The sequence below is a fragment of the Canis aureus genome, chromosome 11, assembly GCF_053574225.1.
Source record: "Canis aureus isolate CA01 chromosome 11, VMU_Caureus_v.1.0, whole genome shotgun sequence".
Taxonomy (NCBI): Eukaryota; Metazoa; Chordata; class Mammalia; order Carnivora; family Canidae; genus Canis; species Canis aureus.
The window spans coordinates 22,529,984-22,552,610 of NC_135621.1; the positions used below are offsets into that span (position 1 = coordinate 22,529,984).

General features: G+C 61.6%; 1 protein-coding gene across 1 annotated transcript in view; it reads left to right on the forward strand.

Annotated features, from left to right (window-relative positions):
• CELSR1 (cadherin EGF LAG seven-pass G-type receptor 1) overlaps positions 1–22,627 on the forward strand; it is a 133,474-nt gene that overhangs the window by 101,895 nt on the left and 8,952 nt on the right. The window contains exons 13-26 of the mRNA XM_077915838.1: positions 1,120–1,233; positions 2,144–2,318; positions 2,885–3,026; positions 4,346–4,466; positions 5,155–5,338; positions 5,633–5,734; positions 6,413–6,507; positions 6,995–7,204; positions 8,492–8,675; positions 10,464–10,607; positions 14,436–14,640; positions 15,406–15,573; positions 17,111–17,237; positions 18,911–19,111. Of these exons, the coding sequence (XP_077771964.1) occupies positions 1,120–1,233; positions 2,144–2,318; positions 2,885–3,026; positions 4,346–4,466; positions 5,155–5,338; positions 5,633–5,734; positions 6,413–6,507; positions 6,995–7,204; positions 8,492–8,675; positions 10,464–10,607; positions 14,436–14,640; positions 15,406–15,573; positions 17,111–17,237; positions 18,911–19,111 (2,172 nt within the window). The remainder of the gene's footprint in view (positions 1–1,119; positions 1,234–2,143; positions 2,319–2,884; positions 3,027–4,345; positions 4,467–5,154; positions 5,339–5,632; positions 5,735–6,412; positions 6,508–6,994; positions 7,205–8,491; positions 8,676–10,463; positions 10,608–14,435; positions 14,641–15,405; positions 15,574–17,110; positions 17,238–18,910; positions 19,112–22,627) is intronic.

Sequence of the window (22,627 nt, forward strand, 5' to 3'; positions counted from 1 at the left end):
GGGACATGCATTCTGGGCCCCCCTGAGTTTGGGTCTCACGCACCTGATACTGTGGTCCCTAGAATCTGTAGCTCATCCCCTTTCTGGGTGGTCAGCTCCTGGACTCAGGAACTGGACTCAAGGACCAGACTTTGTCTAGCTGTGTGTCCCCTCATGGTGCCATTAGCACCTTTAGCTGTGTTTTTTTTTTTTTTCTTTTTTTAAAGATTTTATTTATTTATTCATGAGAAAGGCAGAGAGAGGCGCAGAGACACAGGCAGAGGGAGAAGCAGGCTCCCTGTGGGGAGCCCAATGCGGGACTCAATCCCGGGGCTCCAGGATTACACCCTGAGCCAAAGGCAGACGCTCAACCCCTGAGCCGCCAGGTGTCCCAGCTGTGGTTTCTTTTAGCAGAGCTGTCCCGAGTAACTACAGTGTGCTCGGTGCCATGCCCCTGGGATACAGAGATACAGTATGAGCCGTGGGTACCAGAGGGGCCGCGGGACAACAGGCAGGTGCACCTGTCCCGACGGGCAAGTGGCCTTCCAGGCAGGGCTCCCTCACAGCGTGCTTGGCCAGCCACACTGGATATCCACGGTTTGCAGGCAGTAACCAGAGGCCTTTTTTCTGGGACACTTCAGGGGCTGCTGGTGATTCTCATGCCCTTGGAGTCTAGGCTCATCTCACACTTGGTTCTGAGAATAAATAAATAGCTGCTGTGTTCCACGTGCAGCCTTCCAGGGCCTGAGGGTCTAGCGGGGACTTTCTCAGATTCCTGCCACAGTGGACGTATTTTACATTTGCTGCTGTCTCCCCGGTTCACCTGTGTTTTCCTGGAGTGGCTCAGTTGTGGCGCCCGTTACGGAGGTGGCAGGTTGCCTGTGTGTCCCTGCAGCTGACCACCTCGGTTGTGCTGGCACGTGGATGTGTGTCCTGTGACCCGGTTCCCAATCCTGCCTGTCACACGCAGACGGTGGTATTCTCTGCCGGGAAGGCTGTGCCCGGGTCCCCCTTCTGTTTGGAGGCCCGAATGCCCTCAGGCTGTGGCAGAGTGACCATGTTTTAGCTTTTGAGCATGTTCTTCCCAGATGTGTCCAGCGTAGTAGATGTAGCCCCCCCAACCCCCGTCTCCTTGCACAGGACACAGTGCAGATCGGGAACCAGCTTCCAGGCTTGAAGATGAGAAGCATCGTGGTGGGTGGCGTGTCTGAAGACAAGGTCACCGTGCACCGCGGGTTCCGGGGCTGCATGCAGGTATGGCAAGCTGGGGTGCCCACCCCTCGCGGGTGGCTCAGGGGCTGCCCACACCACACTCGGTGCCCTTGGCCAGCCTGCTGGTTTCCAGCAAATGAATAATGTGTCTCACAGCCAACCCAACCTTAGCAGATCCGGCTTCCAACTTAGACCCATCCTGCACATGATCCCCCACAGCATGCCCATCCTCCCCACAGTCCCCCAGCGCATCCCCGTCACCATGCCCCAGTCGGCCACTTGCAGCTCTGCCTTTGTGTTGTCTGGGATGTGCCCCTCACTGTCTCCCCGCCCCCCACCCCCTGGCCCACTGCCATGCTCACCTGAACGGATGCCACACTCGTCCCCTGGAGCAGGCGTTCCAGCAGCAGCTGGAGTGAGCTGTTTATCAAGTAGCTCCGCGCGTGTCCCCCGGCCTCCCACTGCAGAGAAGTTAACTCGCCATGTGCCGCCCCCTTCACCGTCCCCAGCCTCCCCGGTGACCCCTTCTACCTCTCCACCACCATCCAGCATGGACCATGCTGTGTGGCCCCACGTGGTGTTGGGCAGGTGGCCCCTCTGCCGGGATGCCCTCCTCCCAGGAGCCACCTCGCCTGCCTTCATCAGTAGCCAGGCTCTCCCACGACCTTCACTTACTTCTTCCTGACGCCAACCATGGGATTATTGGGATGTGGACGAGGAAAAAAAAAATATCCTCGTTTCCAGCAGCTGGTCTATCTGCCTGGAGTGTACACCTGAAGCCGGCAGGAGCAACCCTACCCTTCCCCATGCCTGTCCCGGCTCTGCACATAAAGGAGGCATTGCTTTCTGGTGACCAGAGAGAACTGGGGGCTCACCTAACCCCCGGTTACCTTTTGGGGTCCCTCCAACCCCACGACATCGGGCTGAATCCGGCTGCCCCTTTTTAACTCAGGGGGTGAGGATGGGGGAGACGTCCACCAACATCGCCATGCTGAACATGAACGACGCCCTGAAGGTCAGGGTGAAGGACGGCTGTGACGTGGAGGACCCGTGCACCTCCAGCCCCTGCCCTCAGCACAGCCGCTGCCATGACGCCTGGGACGGCTACTCCTGCGTCTGTGACAAAGGTGGGAGCCCCGAGCCCGCACCCCCTTGTCGCGAAGCCCGCCAGCAGGTGGCCGTGCTCTGGTGTTGGGAAGAATCGGGGAGACCTAAGCTGGGGCCGCCCCCTCGGTGCTGTGGGTCTGCAGAGGCCTGAGCAATGTTGGGGCCCGCTCCTCAAAACGCGTTACCATGTCTCATCCTCATTTGGGACACGGGGGACACTCCAAGCTTTATCCTCAGGGCACGTGATGAGGTGTGGGAAGGAATTCATGAAAAATCCACACTTTCAAAGAGTGTACTTTGAGGGGTCGCCCCTGAATTCTGAGGTGCTGTGATGCTGCTCTGCTGGTCTCTGCCCACCGTGTGACCTGGGGTGGCCGGGGCACCCTGACCCACAGAGGGGCTGTGCTCCCCGTGACGCTGAGCGCCCCCACCCCCTCCATCCATGGCGGTGGAGTGCGGGACGGTGAAGATCCAGGCTGCTGGAGACGTGTCCGCCTCGGGGCTCGGGCTCGGGCTCGGGGGGGGGGGGACCCGTGATGTCGCAGGAGGATTTCAGGGTGGTGCTCATGCTGGCCTGTCCCCACAGGGTACTTTGGAAGGAAGTGCGTGGACGTGTGCCACCTGAACCCCTGCCAGCACGTCTCGGCCTGCGTCCACAAGCCCGGCTCCCCGCGGGGCTACGTGTGCGAGTGCGGGTCCAGCCACCACGGGCAGTACTGCCAGAACAAGTAAGGGGCCCCCCTTTCAGAGCCCGGCCACCGCTCCTCCCCTAACGGGTTTTCTCCTCCCAGTCACTTTGCGCAAAGATATGTGTCATTGTGGTTCCTGTGGGCATGTTTTTTTTTTTTTTTCCCAAATTGGTCATGAAGTGAGTAAGAATCTCACGGAGCGTCTCGAACTCAACCCGTCTGAGTGTTTTTGCACGCCGGAAACCCAGAGCATACTCGTACATCTGGGGCCATGCACGGAGCAGGGGGGATGCTGGGATGCAGGGACCTGCCCCACAAGCCTGGAGCAGAGCATGGGCCCGTGGCAGCCCAGCAGAAACACGGCAGCATTGAGTGTGGGCCTCCGAGGGTCCCGGCTGCCGCGTGGGGCTCAGGAGGAGCCGGTGGCGGAGGAAGCTGGTCCAGGGGTGGCCGGGAGGCTGACAGTGTCCCCAGGGGCTGGCACTGCAGGTGCAGAGGGCTGAGTCGGCAGTAGGGAGAAGGGGGGCCCCAAAGCCCTGGGGCCCTCCCTGCTGCAAAGGCAGATCCACGGACAGGTGACCGGAGCACTTCTGCTACAGTCATTTTTATGCCCCTGCAGTGTATACCATCAGTGCTTAATAATTGCTTGCCAGGTGAGCGAGGGAGCAGGAGAGGTTGACTGCTGGGCGGTGGGGGGTTGGCATGCACTCACTGCGGCGGTAAACCCAGGGCGGCACGTTGTCTGGAGGAGCCTGAAGGATTTGGTTGGGTTGAGGGTGTGCATCCCACAGGTGTCTGCAGGTGACAGCGACAGGCAGCGGCCCGAGCCTGGGAGGGGCGAGCCTGACCTCGTGACTTTCAGGGTCACACACCTCAGGGTGTGTGGGGCCCTCGAGGGCAAGACTGGGTCTGTGTCATGATTCTGAAGCCACCCAGCCCAGCCCATGGCTGCAGAATGCTGAGCGCAGTCCGTGAGCCAGGCACCATCGTGCGGGGGCTGGGACAGGGTGAACCCAGATGAGTGCAGTCCCCACCGTGTGGAACGTGGTAAGGTTGTGCTAACAGGAAGCCCAGGTTGGGGTACTCACCTGGGCTTTCCAGGCAGAAGGAAAACATGAGCAAACAAATTATTTTAGAACTAAGTTTTGTAGTAGATGCTCTCCAGACCTGGGGCCCCTCGAGTCTGGGGTTCTCAGGGGTCATGGGAGAGGGGGACCAGCAGGGGGGACCCGAGGCCACTCCAGGGGGACAGAGGGGCCAGAAGCAAGCCAGCTAAGGCTCCCGGCCCCCAACTGTCCTCCTCTGGCTCCGAGGACAGTTACGCACACCTTCCCTCTGCTGTCCTGTGTCCCCAACAGGATTGACCTTCCGTGTCCCAAAGGCTGGTGGGGGAACCCCGTGTGCGGACCTTGCCACTGTGCCGTCAGCAAAGGCTTCGATCCCGACTGTAACAAGACCAACGGACAGTGCCAATGCAAGGTGAGCCCGCCTGCGTCCTCACCCCCATAGGCACCGTCCCCACCCCTGGCTCAGGCGGCCAGCCCTGAGGGTTGACTGCATCCCTACCCGCACAGGCACCTCCTCCTGCCAGGTACTAACACACATGGTCAGACCCCCTGTGGGGACGGTTCCATGTCCCTGCCTGACAGGAGCCTGGACACTGGCCGTGGCTCTGCCCAATGCACAGCCCATCCCACTGTTCGGCAGGGGACCCTTGAGTCGCCTGGCCAGGGCCGTGTGGCCAGTAAACGTCCGAGATGGGCACAAACCCAGGACTTTGCAACCCTAAGCCCATGCTCCTGACTGTCACCCTGACCTGCCCAGTGGTAGACCTTCAGGTGGCTTCTGACTTCTCACAATAAAATAGCCTGCAAGGGCCATCGTTGTACATAAATCTCCATTCGAATCCAATCTTTTTTGGGACAGATCCGCGGGTGGTCCACAAGTATTGGCTAGGAAGTTGGAGGGGTACTTTCCTGGACAGTGCACCTGCCCGGTCTGGCACGGCGGGCGCCCGGGAAGCCAGCGCAGAGGGGTGTGGGCAGAGGGCAACGGGCAGAGGCCCCGGAGCCGAGCCGAGCCGTAACCGGGACGCGCTCGGGAGCCTCCCGCGGGAGCAGAGCCTCCGCCCGCACCCGGAGCCCATGCGCCACTCTGGCTCCCACAGGAGAATTACTACAGGCCCCCGGATCAGGACGCCTGCCTGCCGTGCGACTGCTTCCCGCACGGCTCCCACAGCCGCGCCTGTGACATGGACACCGGGCAGTGTGTCTGCAAGTCCGGCGTCATCGGCCGCCAGTGCAACCGCTGTGACAACCCTTTCGCTGAGGTCACCACGCTCGGCTGTGAAGGTCCGAGGGGCCCCATGATCCCTTCAGGCCACATCGCAGGGACAGTGTGCTGGGCTCGTGCATGCGTGCCCGTGTCTGCGTGTGTGTCAGACCTCACGGTCTGACGGTGTCCACTGGGCCTTCTGCTGGTGGCCGCGGGTCAGAGCCTGGGTCACCCCCTCCCCACCTAACACCGATGAGAGAAGATGCAGGCGTCCGGTTCTTGGTGGGGGCGGGGTACGCGGAGAGCCCTGCGTCTCTGTGGGCACGGCCGTGCCTGGCTGAGCAGCCTTCCTTCCCCACCCCGTACCCCAGTGATCTACAACGGATGTCCCCGCGCTTTTGAGGCTGGCATCTGGTGGCCGCAGACCAAGTTTGGGCAGCCAGCAGCGGTGCCGTGTCCCAAGGGCTCCGTGGGTAAGTACCGTGGCCTGTGGCATCCATTCCAGGCAGGCAGTCGGTCGAGGCGTGGGGGAGACTTGGCCGAGGCATCAGAACTCACGGGATGTCCTGTGTCAACAAAATTTCTTTACCGGAGTGTTGGGGGAAAATTAGATCTTTTCCTTAATAATAAATGACAAAACCCGGAAAGGCCATAATGCAAACGTTACTACGAGCTTAGTGGCCGGGACTCAGGCTGCTTCACTGTTCCCAGCGCGGGGTTCTCTTTGTAAAGTGGGGGTGGTAGCTGCGTCCGCGCCCCGAGGGGTGTCCGGAGGTCCAGGGAGACGACAAACCGAAGCACACGACTGCGAGTCGGATTCGTGGCAGACGCGCAGGCCTCACGGATGTTCAACGACAGAGCCCGTTTCTGTTTTTGTGGGCGTGCTCACATGTTTGCTCACAGTCCCCGGGCGGCTTGGGCCTCATGGTGCAAGTCAGGCAGCTGCAGACGTGGCCTCGGACGCACGGGGAGAGAGCTTGCATGGGCTTCGTGGCCGCAGGGCCCGGCTGGCCCGGGGCTGGCCGAGGGGCAGGCCTCATGCCTGGGGATCGCACCTCAACCGAACACACCGGGCGTCGGCGCACACAGATGGACGAGCATCATTAGCGACTGGGGTGTCAGGGTCCCCTGTCCCTTCCATTGTTCCCTAGGAAACGCAGTCCGACACTGCAGTGGGGAGAAGGGCTGGCTGCCGGCGGAGCTCTTTAACTGCACCACTGTCTCCTTCCTGGAGCTCAAAGCCATGGTAGGCCCGTGCCTTAGGGACCTGCGTGCGTGCGGGGGGGGGGGGGGGGGGGGTTAGGGAGGGGGCAGGTGGCAGAGGGATCCTGAGGCCAGGGGCTGGGCCGACTCCGGAACATCGCGCATATCTGTTCCGGGCGCCCCCCGCAGGGCGCAGCTGCTTTTCCCCCTGCCAGGACCGGCCCTGCATCTGGATCTGGAAACATGGGGTCCCCCATATTCTGGACCCACTGCCCCCAAGCTTGCCCTTTGTCACCACAGGTTTCTCTCCAGCTTCTTCCCTGGTGTCTCTTTTTGGCGCTCTCCAGCCCGGCAGCCCCGCCCGGTTGGTGCCCTAGGGAACAGCCAAAGTTCACTTTTGCTTTGGGGTTTTTTAAAGTCCTCGTCTGCCAAGGACGTTTCTACCGGAACGTTAGGGATTTCTGAGTAACAGGAAGGGGCATGGCAGCCGCGGTCGGGGCGCAGACCTGTCATTTGCTCCTCCTGCGCAGAACGAGAAGCTGAGCCGTAATGAGACGCGCATCGACGGCGACGGGTCGCTGCGGCTGGCCAAGGCCCTGCGGAACGCCACGCAGCACACGGCCGCGCTCTTCGGCAACGACGTGCGGACGGCCTACCAGCTGCTGGCCCGCGTCCTCCTGCACGAGAGTGGCCAGCAGGGCTTCGAGTTGGCGGCCACGCGGGACGCCGACTTCCACCAGGTGAGGGTAGGCGGCCCTGGGGAGGCCCCACGGGCTGAGGCTGAGCTGTGGCCCGGGGGTCCCGAGGGGGCGCGAGGGGCGGCTGGAGGTCCGTGCTCAGCTGTGCAAGATCGCTGCAGCCCGTACCCTCAGCTCCTCAGACGGGAGCTTCCGTCTCTGCACCCGCGCCAGGTCAGCACCGTGACCAGAGAGACTGGTTGCAAGGGCTAGGGGCGTTTGGGCGAGGGCACGGATGAGTCACGGTCTTGGTGGTGGGGACAGCCTGGTCACTGACAACAGACCGATAGTACTGGCCGGCGTTCCGTGTGGTTTACGTGAACTAGCCACTCACTCCCCACACGTCCTGGGATGTAGCATGGGTACTGCCCCACTGGTGGTACAGGTTAGGAAACGGAGGCAGAGAGAGCCCAGGGCATGTAGCTTGTAAGGAGGCTCCAGAGTCTCTGCTCCCACCTCGGGGTCCTGCTTTCAGAGACCTTGACGTCTCCTGCAGAGGCCATCATGTTTTGTGTTTAAGTAATCGGCCCCAAAGAAATGTTCAGAATGGTTGGTGAGGAGAGATGCTCATTCGTCCTGATGTTTGTGAACTGCTGGGCAGTGAGCAGTATTGCCCCATGCTTTTTCTGGACTCCTCTCCAGGCCTCCCCCTGCACGCAGAAACCCCTGGGGAGCCTTCCCCTCCACACAGAGAGACCCCCGGGGAGCCTTCCCTTCCATGCAGAGACCCCCGGGGAGCCTCCCCCTCCACACAGAGACCCCCAGGGAACGTCTCTATCTACACTGAGGCAGGTTCCCCTGGGATTCCATTTCAGTCCAGACCTGAGTTTGGGCTGATGGAGTTTATTCCCATTTTTGATTCTTTACAAACAGAAATTCTCCTCCCAGTTTCCATGTTAGAGCCCCTGTGGATAGCTCCATTTGCATAAACCTTGAGATTGCGGGGGAGGAGTCAAGAGCGTGACCTCAGGGTAGCCCGCAGTGTGTCCTTGGGCTGTGGTCAGCAGAGGGGCAGCGGTGCGATTGGGGTTCTGATGTAACCGTGCCTTCTCCCCCTCGCATCTCCGAGTGTATGTGGGCTTCTCCCTGACATGTGGGTGGCTCCAGCCTCTGAAATAGGAAACACCCAGGATCTTCCCCCCCCGCCCCCTGTCTGATCCCACCTGCCTGGTCTCGGGATGCTCGGGATGCTTGAGGCTCTCCAGAGTCTGGTGTGCCCCCTGCCGCATCAGCTCGGCCTCCTCGGGCCGGCTCACTCACCAGCTGAGCGCCATCTGTCTGTCTGACCAGGACGTGGTGCGCACGGGCAGTGCCCTCCTGGCCCCGGACACCCAGGCCGCGTGGGAGCAGATCCAGCGGAGTGAGGGGGGCGCGGTGCAGCTGCTGAGGGGCTTTGAGGCCTACTTCGGCAACATGGTGCGCAACGTGCGGAGGACCTACCTGAGGCCCTTCGTCATCGTCACTGCCAACATGAGTAAGGGCGTGAGCCGGCTGGGCTGGGGGCCATGGGTGTGCTCCAGGTTCGGGCCCTGGGTGCAGGTCTGGGTGTGGCCCCTCCTGGGGCCGACTGTAGGAAGGGGTCACCGGCTCTGGCCTCTGTTTCTGTGTCTGCAGATAGGGAGACAGGACCCTCCTTGTCCAGCCTTTCAGAGATGAGCCAGGGAGACACACACCTCACTCCCAGGCCAAGAGTCCGGGCCAGATCCAGCTTGGCCCTGGCGGTCTGCAGGCCCCCCAGCTCGCGGGTGTGAGGCTGTGGGGAAGCGGGCTTGGGGTCTGGCTGCAGGTCCAGCCCTCCTGGCTCAGAGAGGCACAGAGCCCGGGAAGGACAAGGGACAGGCTGGCCAGGTACCTGGGTGGTGTGCCCTCCCTGAGTCAGGGGCTGAAGGTCGAGCAGATACCTGGTGACCCAGGTCACCCCAGCGCCCAGGATGTGCCACTCTGAGGTCCAGGGGTTTAAACGGTCGGGTTCCTTCATGGGGAGGAAGCCCCAGATGGTTCAACCAACCCCCACCCCACCACCCGGACAGAGTGGGCAGTCCCTGGGGTGGAGTGGGGGCCCCTCCCATAAGTGAGGGCCCTTGCTTTCTCCTCTTGCACGTGGTTACTAGGCACCCAGGTTGGGGGCGCTTGGGCGGCACTGGGGGACGGCTTTATGCATTTCCATCACTGGGAGGGCCTGAGCCCTAACCTGGAAGCAGTATCCCTAATATGACCCCTGGGGCTGACTGGGGAGGGGCCCCCACATGGCGACCCAAAGATGTGCACGTCCTAGGCCCTTCCTGAGCACCCCCACCCTGGCCTGCCCTGTGCTGGGGGGGGTGGGGTGGGCTCAGCACCCATCATCACTGGGGGGCACAAAAAAATGACCACACCGGGCATTCTTCTGCCCTGGAGGAGGATCTGTGGAGCTGACCTCAGGGCTGGACAGGCTACACCCTCGTACCTTCTGGAACATTCAGGTGGTTCTTAGCTGAGTATCTTGCCTGCCACTGCCTGCAGCCCCTGTGGTGTGTCCCTGCTGCTCTGTCTGGGAGCATCCTTCCTGCACTGGGGTGGGAACCCAGCCCTTGCTCGTGTGGGTGGCTTGTGGGCACCCTTCATACTGGGGGGTGTGAAACCAGTCTGCTCAGTGGGGTGACTGGGGTCACTCTGCGGCATGTGGGGGTGACTGCTGGCCTCTCCACCACCAGGCTCCTTAGAGCAGTGGAGGTCAGTGCCAACGTTGGGGGGGACCGACAGCCTCAGGCTTGACAGTGTCCCCCCACAGTAGCCCCTGGGGTCAGTCCCAGCACCTGCTCAGGTTCTGGCAGAGGCAGGGAGAGAGTTACTGCTTCTCTGGCCGCCCCTTTCTCACACCCCAGCCAGACGGTTCCCGAAGCCACCGCGATTTCTCACTTCATGCTCAGGGCTAAAGCAGTGTGACTCTTGGCAGGTCTCGAGAACACGGAAGAGTAGAAGTAGATTCTGTTTGAAAGGTGGTCAGGGGCAGCCCGGTGGCTCAGTGGTTTAGTACCGCCTTCAGCCCAGGGCGTGATCCTGGAGACCCGGGATCGAGTCCCACGTCTGGCTCCCTGCGTGGAGCCTGCTTCTCCCTCTGCCTGTGTCTCTGCCTCTCTCTCTCTCTGTTTCTCTCATGAATAAATAAATTTTTAAGAATCTAAAAAAAAAAAAAGCGGTGGTCGGTGAGGGCAGTGGCTCTGGTTGGTCTGGAAACCAGAGGTGGTTGGGGGAAGCTGACAAGGGCGACCTGTCCCCACAGTTCTGGCCGTCGACATCTTCGACACGTTCAACTTCACGGGCGCCAGGGTGCCGCGCTTTGAGGACATCCGTGACGAGTTCCCAAAGGAGCTGGAGTCCTCGGTGTTCTTCTCGGCTGACTTCTTCAAACCACCTGAGAGCAAAGGTGAAGCCCCGTAGGCCGCTCGGCTGCCCTCGGGAGGTGGGGGGCCCCCCGGAGGTCCTACAATAGTAAGCAGAGCGGTTCTCAGTAGCAGAGCGTGTTCGGGGGAGGGGGTGCGTGTCGCATGCCTACCCTGAACGCAGGGCCCGCTGGGGGCGGTGGCTGGCGCCACATCCAAGTGGTGGTGGCGAGTCATTCTTGCAAGTCCTTGGCTGACTCATGACCTGACAAACGAGAGCGCTTAAATCGTGTGCGCTAGTCTTCCCCGACGTGCAGGGGAAAGCTGTCTCTACGTGTCTGTGACATTTTAGAATCCCCCATAAACAAGCTAGTTCTTTATTCCTGGGGTAGGACTATATTACCAAGTGGCTTAAACATTTGGAATTTTCTTAAAGCATAGTGTTTTTCACAGATCCACTCCAGCTACTGAAAATGTCTCAAAATAACGGATGCTTGAAAACGTAAAATTCTAAAAAAAAAAAAAAAAAAAAAAGAAAGAAAGAAAAGAAAACGTAAAATTCTCTAATGGACAATTTAAAGTTTGAAACATTTTTTTTTTTAAAGATTTATTTCTTTATTCATGAGAGACAGGGAGAGGCAGAGGGAGAAACAGGCTCTCTGCAGGGAGCCTGATGTGGGACTCGATCCTGGATCCTAGGATCATGACCTGAGCCGAAGGCAGGCGCTCCACCGCTGAGCCACCCAGGCGTCCCTGAAACACTTTTTTTTTTTTTTTTTTTGGAAATTAGTTTTGTCGGTTCTGTGGCCTAATTATCCTTACTCTGATGTAGGATCCACCTGGACGCTGACCTCATCTTTCAAACTGTAACCTGGGGTCGGTGTGGGCTTCCAGCGTTCGGCAGGGTTTGTTCCAACTGTCGTCGGGAGAGGTGGACGTGTGGTGCCTGCACACGTTGCTTCTTATCCTGACCTAGAAGCAGCCTCTTTCTCTGACGCTGTCAGTGTCTCTGCTTCTGAACTGACCACTGGGTCGTCCTCCATCTCCAAGCCTGTGGCATCAGGAGTGGACACCCAGGAGCCCAGTCTGCTTTAGAAGGTCCCATGAGAGAAGCTTCTGGCGGCGGCTGCCCTGCTGTCCTTGGGACAGCCGCTGGCCGACGTTCGGGCCCCCTCAGCCCCGTACGTGGTGTTTCATTCAACTTGCCGGTTAGCCAGCACCATCGCCCCGTAGGGGACCCCACCAGTTCTTTTACTGATGAAAAGACTCAGGCCCCTGGCTTCTGTCACCTAACCCCCCTCCAATTTTCCCAAACACCTGACTCCTCACGTGGCAGGGGAGCAGAGGAAAAGCATCCAAGCCTCCAGCTGAAAATCAGAGCACGATCTGGGTAGACGAACTTACAGGAGGTAGAGGGGGTGCCTCTGGCCCCCCAGCCCCTCGGAATCCCACCACCGGCTGTGTCCCTCCTGGAGGACCTGCGTCTCTTCCCCACGTATGGAACGGTGACCCAGAGCCCCGGGGCTTCACTCCGAGGGCTCGCCTCTGCTGGCCTCTCACCCACCCCCTTGGGCATGGCCAGGCCTGTGCAAACACTGACCTTCCCACCTTGGCCCAAATCCTTCTTTGCCCTGACTGTCCCGTACACGGGCTTTCATCCCAGCCCTGGACTCCGGCCCCTCTTCTCCCCGTGACCTGGCATGCCCTTGGCCCAGATGGCATATGCGTCTTGCCTGCTTTACTGGGGTGAGGTGCTCCTGGATGCCTTATCCACGGGGAGCCCTCGGGACCTACTTACTAGCTGGCAGGTTCCTTGGGGATGCAGTGAAGCCAGTTGAGCCATGGATGAAGCTAAGGCTTTGGACGTGGCCATTCACTGGGGCCCGGAGCAACACTGGGAAGGGGCAGGCTCTGGGCTGTGAGAGCTTCCAAGAGGCCACCATGACCCGGGACACTGTCCAGTGTGCCCACTGCTCCCTCTAGTGCCATGTGACGCTGCCCGGAGGCTGCAGCTCTGCTGGAGGAGGAGGATGGAGCCTTGGCCAGCGGCTGCTGGGAGTCAGACCGTCTGTTGCTTCCAGAAGCAACCAGATGAGAGGCAGCAGGAGCGGGGGGCACTGAGTCAGCACTTCATTTGGCCCCCACTCTTTGGGACCGTCCAGGAGCCAAGTACCCATAAATGTCCTTGCTGGGTGGGAATAGTTGCTTCCGTCCAGGTCAAGTCTGAGCCCTGGGGGGCATCTGGCCCACAGGCGGAGGACTGGGCAGGGTCGCCCTGGTGGAGGAGCACCTGGCCGTCTCACTCAGAAAAGCCTGCAGCTGCACTGCCTCCCCCCAGAGGAGGAGCTGGGGGCAGGCCAGTTAGGTGACTGGCATCCCAAAGCAGGTGGGCTGGGAGGCAATGCCCTGCAGCCGCCCCATCAAGGAGCCCCAGCTGCTCCCCCCGCCCCACCACAGTTACCTTCCAGAAAGCCTCAGTGCAAACCTTGGAAACAGTGACCCCTGAGACACTTAGAGCCTCTTGCCCTGCCTAACCCCAAAGCCAGGGCCACTGACCAGCCTTTGGTGGTGTTGACCCGTCATCGGCCCTGAGCAGGGCCAGGAGGACGTTGAAGGTGCGCGTGCCCACGTCAGAGGGGCGGACACCGGTTGGTCAGATGGCATTTTGCTGGGATCGGTTAGCTGTTCTGAGCTGGGCCTTTCAGTGTGCGGTGTCCCCCTGCGTGGTGGGGGCGCGGGCAGAGAGGACAGCCGCCCCCACTGCACCCCCCAGCCCCCCGCAGGCTTGTCTCCCGGGCCCCGCCCCTCCCACGACCCCTGTCCCTCCCTGGAGCACGTGCTTGCCAACGCAGCTCGGCGCTGCGTGGTCTGGATTCTCCCAGAGGTGACTTGTGGACGACGTGCCACCAGGGGCATTTTGTCGGGTGAACGACAAAATGAACGCGGTGAGGGTGGCCAGGCCCCCTCCTGTGACCACGCATGGACACAGGGATGGGGGAAAGCCTCAGCCTCCCAGCACCCGTGGTTACGTGCCCAGTGGCAAGATGTCTTAAGCATCCACACCCCAGTGTGTGTACTTCGGGGGCTGCTCCTGGCCTCTTGCGTCGCTAGAGCACGAACAGCTTCAAACACTCCCATGATTCATGTGGCATAAAAGCACGAGACGTAAACCCACAGGAGGGGCCCCCTGTCCCTCTCGCATGCTCCCGCTCCTGGGGCAGCCCGCGTGGGCCCCCTGCCTGCGGTGATGGAATCAGCCTGTGGGCCCGTGAGCGCTGCTGCTTTTTCCTGAATCGTGGGGAGGTGCCCGGAACATGCTCCATCCTGAGCACGGCCGGGTGAGAGTTTGGCAACGTCTGCTCCATCCCTGGTGTTGTGTGGGTGCTGCCACCGTCATCCCCAGCACTGGTCTGTCCCCACCAGACACCCACCCCTAGCGGCCGGAAGCCCCTCTTCTGCCTCTGTGTTTCCCGGTGCTCCCGTACGTGGGGTCACGCGGGATTGAGCGTCTTCCACGGAGCACGGCGTGGTCGGGGCTCGTCCGAGTTGGGGCAGGTGGTGGTGCTTCCTCCGTCTTTAAGGCCAGATCGTGTCCCACCACGTGGACAGAGCGCGTCTGTCATCCGTCGGTCGGTTGACGGCCCGCTGGGGCCGTTGTGGGTCGCGCTGCTGGGAACGCGGGTGTGCAGGTGTCTCCCGGAACCCCTGCCTCAGCGTGGGGCACGCACCCAGAAGGGTTGGGGCGTCCCGTGGGGGCTCGCTGTGTAGTCTCCTGAGGGAGCACCTGCCGTTTCCCGCAGAACCGCTGTGACATCAGGAGGCACCTGCCCTAGGACGCAGGCCCCCACCCTCACGCCCCGCTTGCCTTGCAGAGAGCCCCACGGTGAGGCCGGCCGCTCGGAAGGCCGCACCACAGACGGCGCCCCCGGGGCCTGGCGCGCACAGGGAGGCCCCGTTCAGGAGGCAGAAGAGGCACCCCGACGAGCCCGGCCGCTTCGCCGTGGCCCTCGTCATCATCTACCGGACCCTGGGCCAGCTCCTGCCCGAGCGCTATGACCCTGACCGCCGCAGCCTCCGGTAAGGCCCGTTTCTAGATAATTCCAGGGGGCTTTCCTGAGTCACATCCCCACCGCCCATGCGTCTGTATGAGGACTTCACACCGTGACCCTGGCCCCCGGATGCAGCCCCCTGCCCTGAGCTCCCTTGGACGAGGGTCTGGCTTCGGGCCCCACCTTCCCTGCTGTCGCTGCCAGGCTGCCCCCACCCTGCATGCACCCTGCTCGGCCTCCACGGACGCTGTTGCCACCCGGGCCAGTGGTGTCATCCCACGTGGAGGGGCTGCCCCTACCCCATGCACCCCGGGCTGCCCCCCTAGCTGCCAGGTCCACACGGGCTGGAGAACACTGCCCCGGGGATGGCGGGGCCGCAGCAGAGCTGGGCGCCCCCCGGAGCCTCACTGGTCGGCCTTCCAGACCTTCTCCACACCCGTCCCTGGGCCTGTGGTCCTCAAGTTCACCCTTCTCCGCGGCCGGCTGAGACTCGGCCATGAGCTCTATTTACTCCGGCCCTCTGGTGGCTTCGAGGCTTTCCGCGGTTTGTGGATCACGCGCTGCGACACCTTGACACACGTGCCTCCTTCTCTTCGTTTTTACGTTTCTGAAGTCTGGAAACCTGGGGGTGACCAGTCCCCCGCGCCCTCCCCGTCAATGACAGAGCCGCCGCCACGGCCCGGGCCCTTCTTGGGAGCAGCATCTGCCCCGGGTGCTCCGGGCGTCCGCGCATGGGTTTAGACGAGTGCCCGCTAAGAGCATCCTTCCCTGCGTTCTCACCTCTCCACCCCAGGCTGCCTAATCGGCCTGTCATTAACACGCCAGTGCTGAGCGCGGTGGTGTACAGTGAGGGGGCCCCACTCCCCAGCCCCCTGGAGAGGCCCGTCCTTGTGGAGCACGTCCTGCTGGAGACAGAGGAGCGCACCAAACCTGTCTGCGTGTTCTGGAACCACTCCATCACGTAAGGGAGAAGCCAGGAGGGAGCGATGGCACCTCCACGCCCCCCCTGGAGCTCTGCGTTTGGGCATGGGGTCTTTGCTGCAGCCCCCAGCACTCCAGTGTCTCATGGGGTGTTTGTTTGTGGTCTCTTGTGCCCCTTCCGGGCTCTCGTGGGGCAGGAGGCTCGTCCTGAGGGTGTCTAGGGCCCCTACACAGAGTTCCACAATAAATACGTACATATCTATGTACACATCTATGCACACACACATACGGGCACTCAGAGGTCCCTGGAGAAGGTCGACATGGAGACAGGGCCGGGGATGCAGCAGCATTCCACCATCAGACCAGGCGGGGCTTGTCCTGTGCACACAGGACGCAGGACTCGGACACTGGCCCGGGGCCCTTCCGTGGACAGTGTGTGTGTGTGGGGGGGGTCTCTTTAACAAACGGGGGTCCTTGGCCTCTGCCACCTGCCCGTGAGGTCAGCCCAGTGGCTGCTGGGGCTGGTTTCGCCCCTCCGAGGCCTGGCCCGCACCCCCCTGCTTGAAGCTAGGATGGTGTCTTGCGCGTCTGAGAGTTTGTGCTCTCACATCGTGCTTCAAAATAGACCGAGGAGTTGTCCACCAAGTGGGGTTCCAGCTGCACACCGTGCTGGGAGCTGGCACCCGGGGGAGTGTGCAGACGCCCGGCTGCAGGGGCTCCTGCTGGGAAGCAGGCTTGGCTGGGCAGAGATCTTGCAGCTCTTTTATTTTCCAAATTCTGGTTAATGAGCACGCAGCATTGTGTCTGGAGGATAATAGACACTCGGCTTACAAAAGAGAGAAAGAAGGACCCACTTTCAGGCATGAGGGAAGCGTGAAGGTCTGTTTGGCATGCGCGAGGCACGGCTGTGTCTCACAGGCGCCCGATTGGATCCCAGCAATTAGCTATTGCTCTAATTATCCTCTCTGTTCTCCTCGGTGCCTGTCCTCCCCAGATCTTAGAGCTCTTGGCAGACGCGTATTAGCCTTCACACCCCATTTTACAGATGAGTAAACTGAGGATCAGAGAGCAGGTACTTGATTTTCCCAGAGCCCTGGAGGGCAGGGCTCTCTCCGAGCCTGAGCCACACCCGTGGCAGCTTGTCATTTGGGGCTCCCGTCAGGGAAAAGGGAGCGATAATTGGGCCCTGCTTCCAGGCAGTTGCCATAAAACCTTGTGCAACCTGAAGATGAAAGCGGAAAATGAACGTGAGATATTCTTTCTCAAAACACCTCGACTCAAAAGAGAGACTAAGTACAAAGCAGCCACTTTTCACAACCGACGGATGTTTCTGACAAAAGGGGCGTGCGGTCGACCCGAGACGTCCCCGTTTAAGTTTTACTGCGAGATGACACATAAACCGTGAGCTTCAGAGGGTTGCCTGGGGCCACTCCCCGGCCACGAAAGGGGGAAGGGCGTGCACACAGGTCCAAGGGCTCCTGTCCTCATAGCGGGCGACAGACAGGAGTGCGTGTCTTAGGGACGCCGCACCACCCCCGGGTGGAAGGGGTCCTCTCACACCTGCCTTCTTTCTGCAGCATTGGGGGAGCAGGAGGGTGGTCAGCCAAGGGCTGCGAGCTGCTGTCCCGGAACCGGACCCACGTCGCCTGCCGGTGCAGCCACACGACCAGCTTTGCGGTGCTCATGGACGTCTCCAGGCGCGAGGTGGGCACGGCCCCCGTGGGCAGCCCTGCCCTCCCGGCACAGTGTGTCCAGGGATGAGGCCCCTTTGGAGAGTCGGCCTGGCCCCAAACCTGCCCCCTCAATAAACCGAATCCACAGTTGCAAGCTGTGTTCGGGGGGCTTGGCCACAATCTGCCAGGATCACAACCCCTTTTCAGAGAGGCTGGGTTGTAAATGAAAACGCCACGGCGGCGAGACCCTGAGCCTCAGACAGAAAAGAAAGCCCCGGAATATGCACCTCACTTCAAAGCAGGATTCCCGTGCTGTGTCTACCCCACTTTAAATTTTAAGGGGCAGCAGAGCCGGCTGGCCAGAACAAAGGGAGTGTCGCCCGTTAGTGCCACACACGCTGGCCCAGAGACACAAAAGGGGGGGCTCGGTCAGGAGCCACCGAGGCCGCCGGCTAATGTTTAACCTCTGGCTCCCCCCCCCCCCCGCCCCCGCCGAGCCTGGGAACGCGAGCTGGCCCCTGTGAGCCCGCGGGGGGCAGGGTGAATAGGGCAGTGGGCCCCCCGTGAGGGCAGCCTGGGCATGGACATGTGCGGACGCTGGTGTCTGACACCCAGAACAGAGGCCCGTAGGCCTCACCTGTCACCTGTTTTTTCAGGCCTGGGATGTGTCCCGGGAGGCCAGGCCCTTGTCCCTCCCAGAGCGTCTCTGGTGTGCCGGTTTCTGTAACATTGCTGGGAGGGTGACACCCCGAGTTGCTGATGGCAGCCAGGGTGACAAGAGGAAAGGGTTTGCTCCTGGGCCTTGCCCTGATTGCAGAGCTCCCGGGGGCAGGTGGCACTTCTGAGCCAGTAGCACCAGGTCCTGACCTGGAGGGGGGTAGTTATTAGTGGCCTCGGTCCACGTAGGGGCAGGATTAGGGTCCTCCCCTACCCAGCGAGCTGGGCGGGCCATGAGCGACTCTCAGGCAGAGAAAGCTGGAACTCAGGGAGAAGAAATCAAACTAGAATAGGATTCGCTGCTCCCTGCCCCGGTGCCTCCAAGCCAGAGCTCCCAGCAGCAGGTGCAGCTCCGGGGCCCCCAGAGTGTGGAAGGAAAAAACCTCAAGCCCTCGGCCTCCCCATCCCAGCCCCCTCCTGGCTCCCAGCCTTTCCCTGGGGAGCCCGGCTCACAGTCCTACGTGAGTCATGAGCTCAGAACAACGCTTTCTGGGAGTTGCTGGAGAACCGATGCTGGTTGTTCCCTAAATTCTGCGGGGTCCTGGGTTCTGTTTTGCAGAAGGAGACAGTAGGACCCCTGTGCAGCTCTCAGAGTCTTTTTGAAGTCCCTGTCGGCTCAGGATTTGGGGCAGGCAGGCCCAGCATCTCCTTGGTAGTAGCATTCACGTGTGAGGTTTTATAGAGTTTTTTTTATGGCAGCAGTATGCACAGAACACAAATTCTACACCTTGGCCACGTGTCCGCAGATGGGCTGTTCCCAGTGCGGGGCAGCCACCACCGCCACCTCTCTCCAGGACTTTTTTTTTTATTCCCCCTCCAACAACTCATTTGGTTTTTGTGGTTGGTTTTGGGCAGCCTGAGAGCCGTGTCACGGTCACATTGGCTCCTGCCCTAATAAGCTTGATGTCCCTGTGCCTTCACTGTGCAAAAAGCTCCATGCCACCGAGGCCCTTATGCCCTCCTGCCTTGCCCTCCCGCCGCCCGCAGCACGGAGAAGTCCTGCCCCTGAAGATCGTCACCTACGCTGCCGTGTCGCTGTCGCTGGCCGCCCTGCTGGTGGCCTTCGTCCTCCTCGCGCTGCTGCGGACGCTGCGCTCCAACCTGCACAGCATCCACAAGAACCTCATCGGGGCGCTCTTCTTCTCGCAGCTGGTCTTCGTGATCGGGATCACCCAGACGGGAAACCCGGTGAGGCCCCCCACCGCCCCTTCCCCAGAATGTGCGTGCAGCCCCGCAGACCTTTCTCCTGGGCGGAGGCAGCGGCGCCTTGGGTTTCACACGTAACCTTCCAAGGGCGCGAGTGGGGGTGACGTGGTGGAGACGCTAACGGAGTAGGCCGGCCTTGAGCGGGGAGAGGAGGGTGAGAGGCTGGCGGGGCTGCTGTGGGATACGGGTGCTCTGCGCCCCTGACAGGTCTTGGGGAAGGAGGGAGGGGCGGGCTGATGGCCTGGCGAGGTCCTCAGGGAGCGGGCGGGGACCGGCCTTGGAGGTGAGGTGGTGGTGCAGCCGCGAGACGGGGAAGAACAGGACACGGGGAAGCTGGGAGGTCTGTGGCTTTGGCAGTGCCTGGCTGGGGGCGAGGAGATTTCCCGTTATTACGAAGGGGATTTGCAAAACAGTACGGTCACAGCACGCTGATGGAGGGCGTGGGGGCATGGGCGGGGGGGGGGGGGGCGGGCAGGCCGTGCACCCCAGGCCGTATGCACACGCTTGGGCTCACTGAGTCCCCCCGGAGCCCTGGAGGGGGGAGCGTCCCTTCTCACAGGTGAGGCGCCCAGGACCAGCGAGATTGAGGGACTGCCCAAGGCACACGGTTCTGTGTGTGCCCCCTTGTGTGACCATCACAAAATGGGCACCCCAGTCCCCCAGGGAGCTGAGAAACCAGCTGCCCAGCACACGTGCGTACGTGGGGACTCCCGGAAGTCCGGAGGTCACTCTCACCTAATCCTCGTCTCTCCCGAGGTGAGCGACGGGCTCTTGGTGGGCCTTTCCGGTGCTGCCACCGTGTGCTGTTGACATAGCTGTCATTTCTTCCTTCCTCGTGCAGCAAGGACCTTCTGATGGTCACTGTGCTACCCCCACCAATGACCCAAATCCAGGAGGCCTTCCCGTCCCTGCCCGTGGAGCCCCCACTCCTGGCGCAGACACGCATGGTGGTTCATGAGTGTCACGTGCCAGAGTGGTGCCAGGGTGGCAGGGGGCGCAGCTGTGCCTGGTCAGGGAAGGACCGAAGGACCGACCTTCCAGTGGGAGGGGTCCAGCATGAGTCGGGACAGGTTGGGGAATCCGGTCACCCAGAGCCCAGGGGGCCCCGGCCCGGCAGCGTTGTACCAAGGAGAACCACGAGCGGGCCTGCACGTTGGGAAGATGATGAGGTCAGAAGGGCGGCCAGGGTGGCATCTTCCTAGGTCCACAGGGTGGAGGAGAGGCCTGGAACCAAAGCCGGGACGGCGGGCATGAGAAGGACAGGAGTCGGTGCCAGGTGGGCATGGGGGGGTGCCTCAGGGCTCCAGAAGGGGGGTGCGTAGGTGAGGAGCCGTAGGCACGGTCCCCGGCCTGTGCCTCTGAGTGAGATGAAAACTGGGACGGGTGACTGGCCAAGCCCGAGAGGAAGTGGCATAAAACGACAAAGAGGGAATGTTCTGGCTAGGTCCTCAGGGCCCTGGCACACTTGAGCTCCTCCTCCTCGGGTGTTGCAGGCAGCGGGAGCCCCTCCGGACCCTCTGGTGTGGCCAGACTCCTCAGGAGGAGGGCGGTAGGCGGAGGCGAGGGGACACAGGCAGACACCTTGAGAGCCAGCCTTGGGGGCTTCTGAGCCGGGACTGGCCTGGCAGAGGATGGACCCCCAAGGGCAGACCTCCTCCTCGCCGCCCTCGGGGTGCTCTCTGTGGCGCGGGCCCGGGAGGGGGTGGGGGGGGAGGAAGGGGGCCTTCCCCCGTGTGGTGCCGGGCAGGTGCGCTTCTCCCTGCGTGTCCTCAGCACATCAGACAGGTGAAGGCGCCCGGTGGGAAGCCGCATGACTCGTCTCAAAGGCCTTCAAGGGTGTCCTTGAGTGGTCCCAGCGGGGGACCGCAGAGTCCGCAGCGTGCCACCCCTTGCCGCTAAATCCCCAGAGTGGCACTGACTCCTCCGCTGCCCGCGACGCAGCTGCCGAGCTCCAAGGGAAGGAATGCTGGCCGCGTGGGATTCTAGGGACTTGGCACCTCGCCTGGGTTTTCTGTGAACCCACAGTCCTATCTATGGGGCAGGTTTTTCATCTCCGAGATCACTGGCAGGTTGAAATGACTTATTATGCATTAGCATTTTGCATTTGTTCTGTTTTTGGAAAAGGTAGTATGTGTCATGCAAAAGTCTGTGTGTGTGCAGCCCCATTAAGTTTTTTTAAAGATTTTATTTATTTATTCATTAGAGATACACAGAGAGAGAGAGAGAGAGAGGCAGAGACACAGGCAGAGGGAGAAGCAGGCTCCATGCAGGGAGCCCGATGCGGGACTCGATCCCGGGTCTCCAGGATCAGGCCCTGGGCCAAGGCGGCGCTAAACCGCTGACCTGCCCAGGGATCCCCCCGTTAAGTTTTAAAGTGTATCTCTAACACTTCTTTTTTTTCAAAAGTGGTTTTGTGGGTTTACTTTTCACATGACTGAAGGCAGCAAGCTGGCCAGCCTCCTCCTTGTTGTCCCCTGTCCCAAGGCCACCGTGCTTTGCATGCGGTGCCCCTGGGGGTGTCTGCTGTGGGGCTTCCCCACCCCAGGCTCACCCTTCGCTTCCCCATCGGCAAGGGCAGCCCCCCGCCTCCCGACTCCGCCGAGGCCGAGGCAGAGGGCAGTTGTCCAGGCATCACGTGAGACGCTGTCCTTTCTTCCACTTGAGTTCCTGGTTTGCACTGTGCTGGCCAGGTGCTCCCGCATCTCTGGGCCCCGTTTCTGGGGAGAACCCGGCCTGTGCAGGTTGACACGGCAGCAGGTGGCTCCGCTCCCCCCAGGGTTCACTGGCCTGGCACCTGAGCAGAGCAGCCCCCAGCCTGGGTCAGGGTGGCGGCCCTGTGTCCTGCACGCCTGTGTCCGTTGGATGGGGTGGGGGTATCTCCTTGGCAGGGACACCGACACCCTGGGACATTGCGCTGATGCTAAGGCAACCGGGATTGCATAGGCCCTCTCAGGAATGGGGCGGGACTATGGGTGTGGCCCGAGGGAGGGACAGGTGTGGGGTGGGGCCTAGGGAGGGGTGGGACCAGGAGGAGCAGGGGTTGGCTGTGCTCTGGGGAGGGGCGGGGCCTACTTATGGGTGTGACCAGGAGGGTGGGACCTGGATGTAGGGGTAGTTAGGAGTGGGGGTGCAGGGCAGGAGGGGCAGGGCCTGGATGTGGGTGTAGCCAGGAGGGGCTGGACTGTAGGTGTGACCAGGGTGTAGGTGTGACCAGGAGGGGCGGGGCCTGGATGTAGGTGTAGCCAGGAGGAGCTGGAATGTGGGTGTGACCGTGAGGGGTGGGACCTGGATGTGGGGGCCTAGGAGTGGGGGTGGAGCCGGGGCCAGGAGTGGCAGGTGCTGGCCGGGGTGTGGGGGGTCAGCAGGGCAGGGCTGGGGCTTTCTCCTCCCTCCCGTCTCAGTGCCCCCCTTTCCCCAGCGCCTGCCCAGCGTTTTGGGACCTTGGAGGTGCCCCTGCTCCCACCTCCCGCTGGGCAGCCTGGGGAGCCCTGGCCAGCG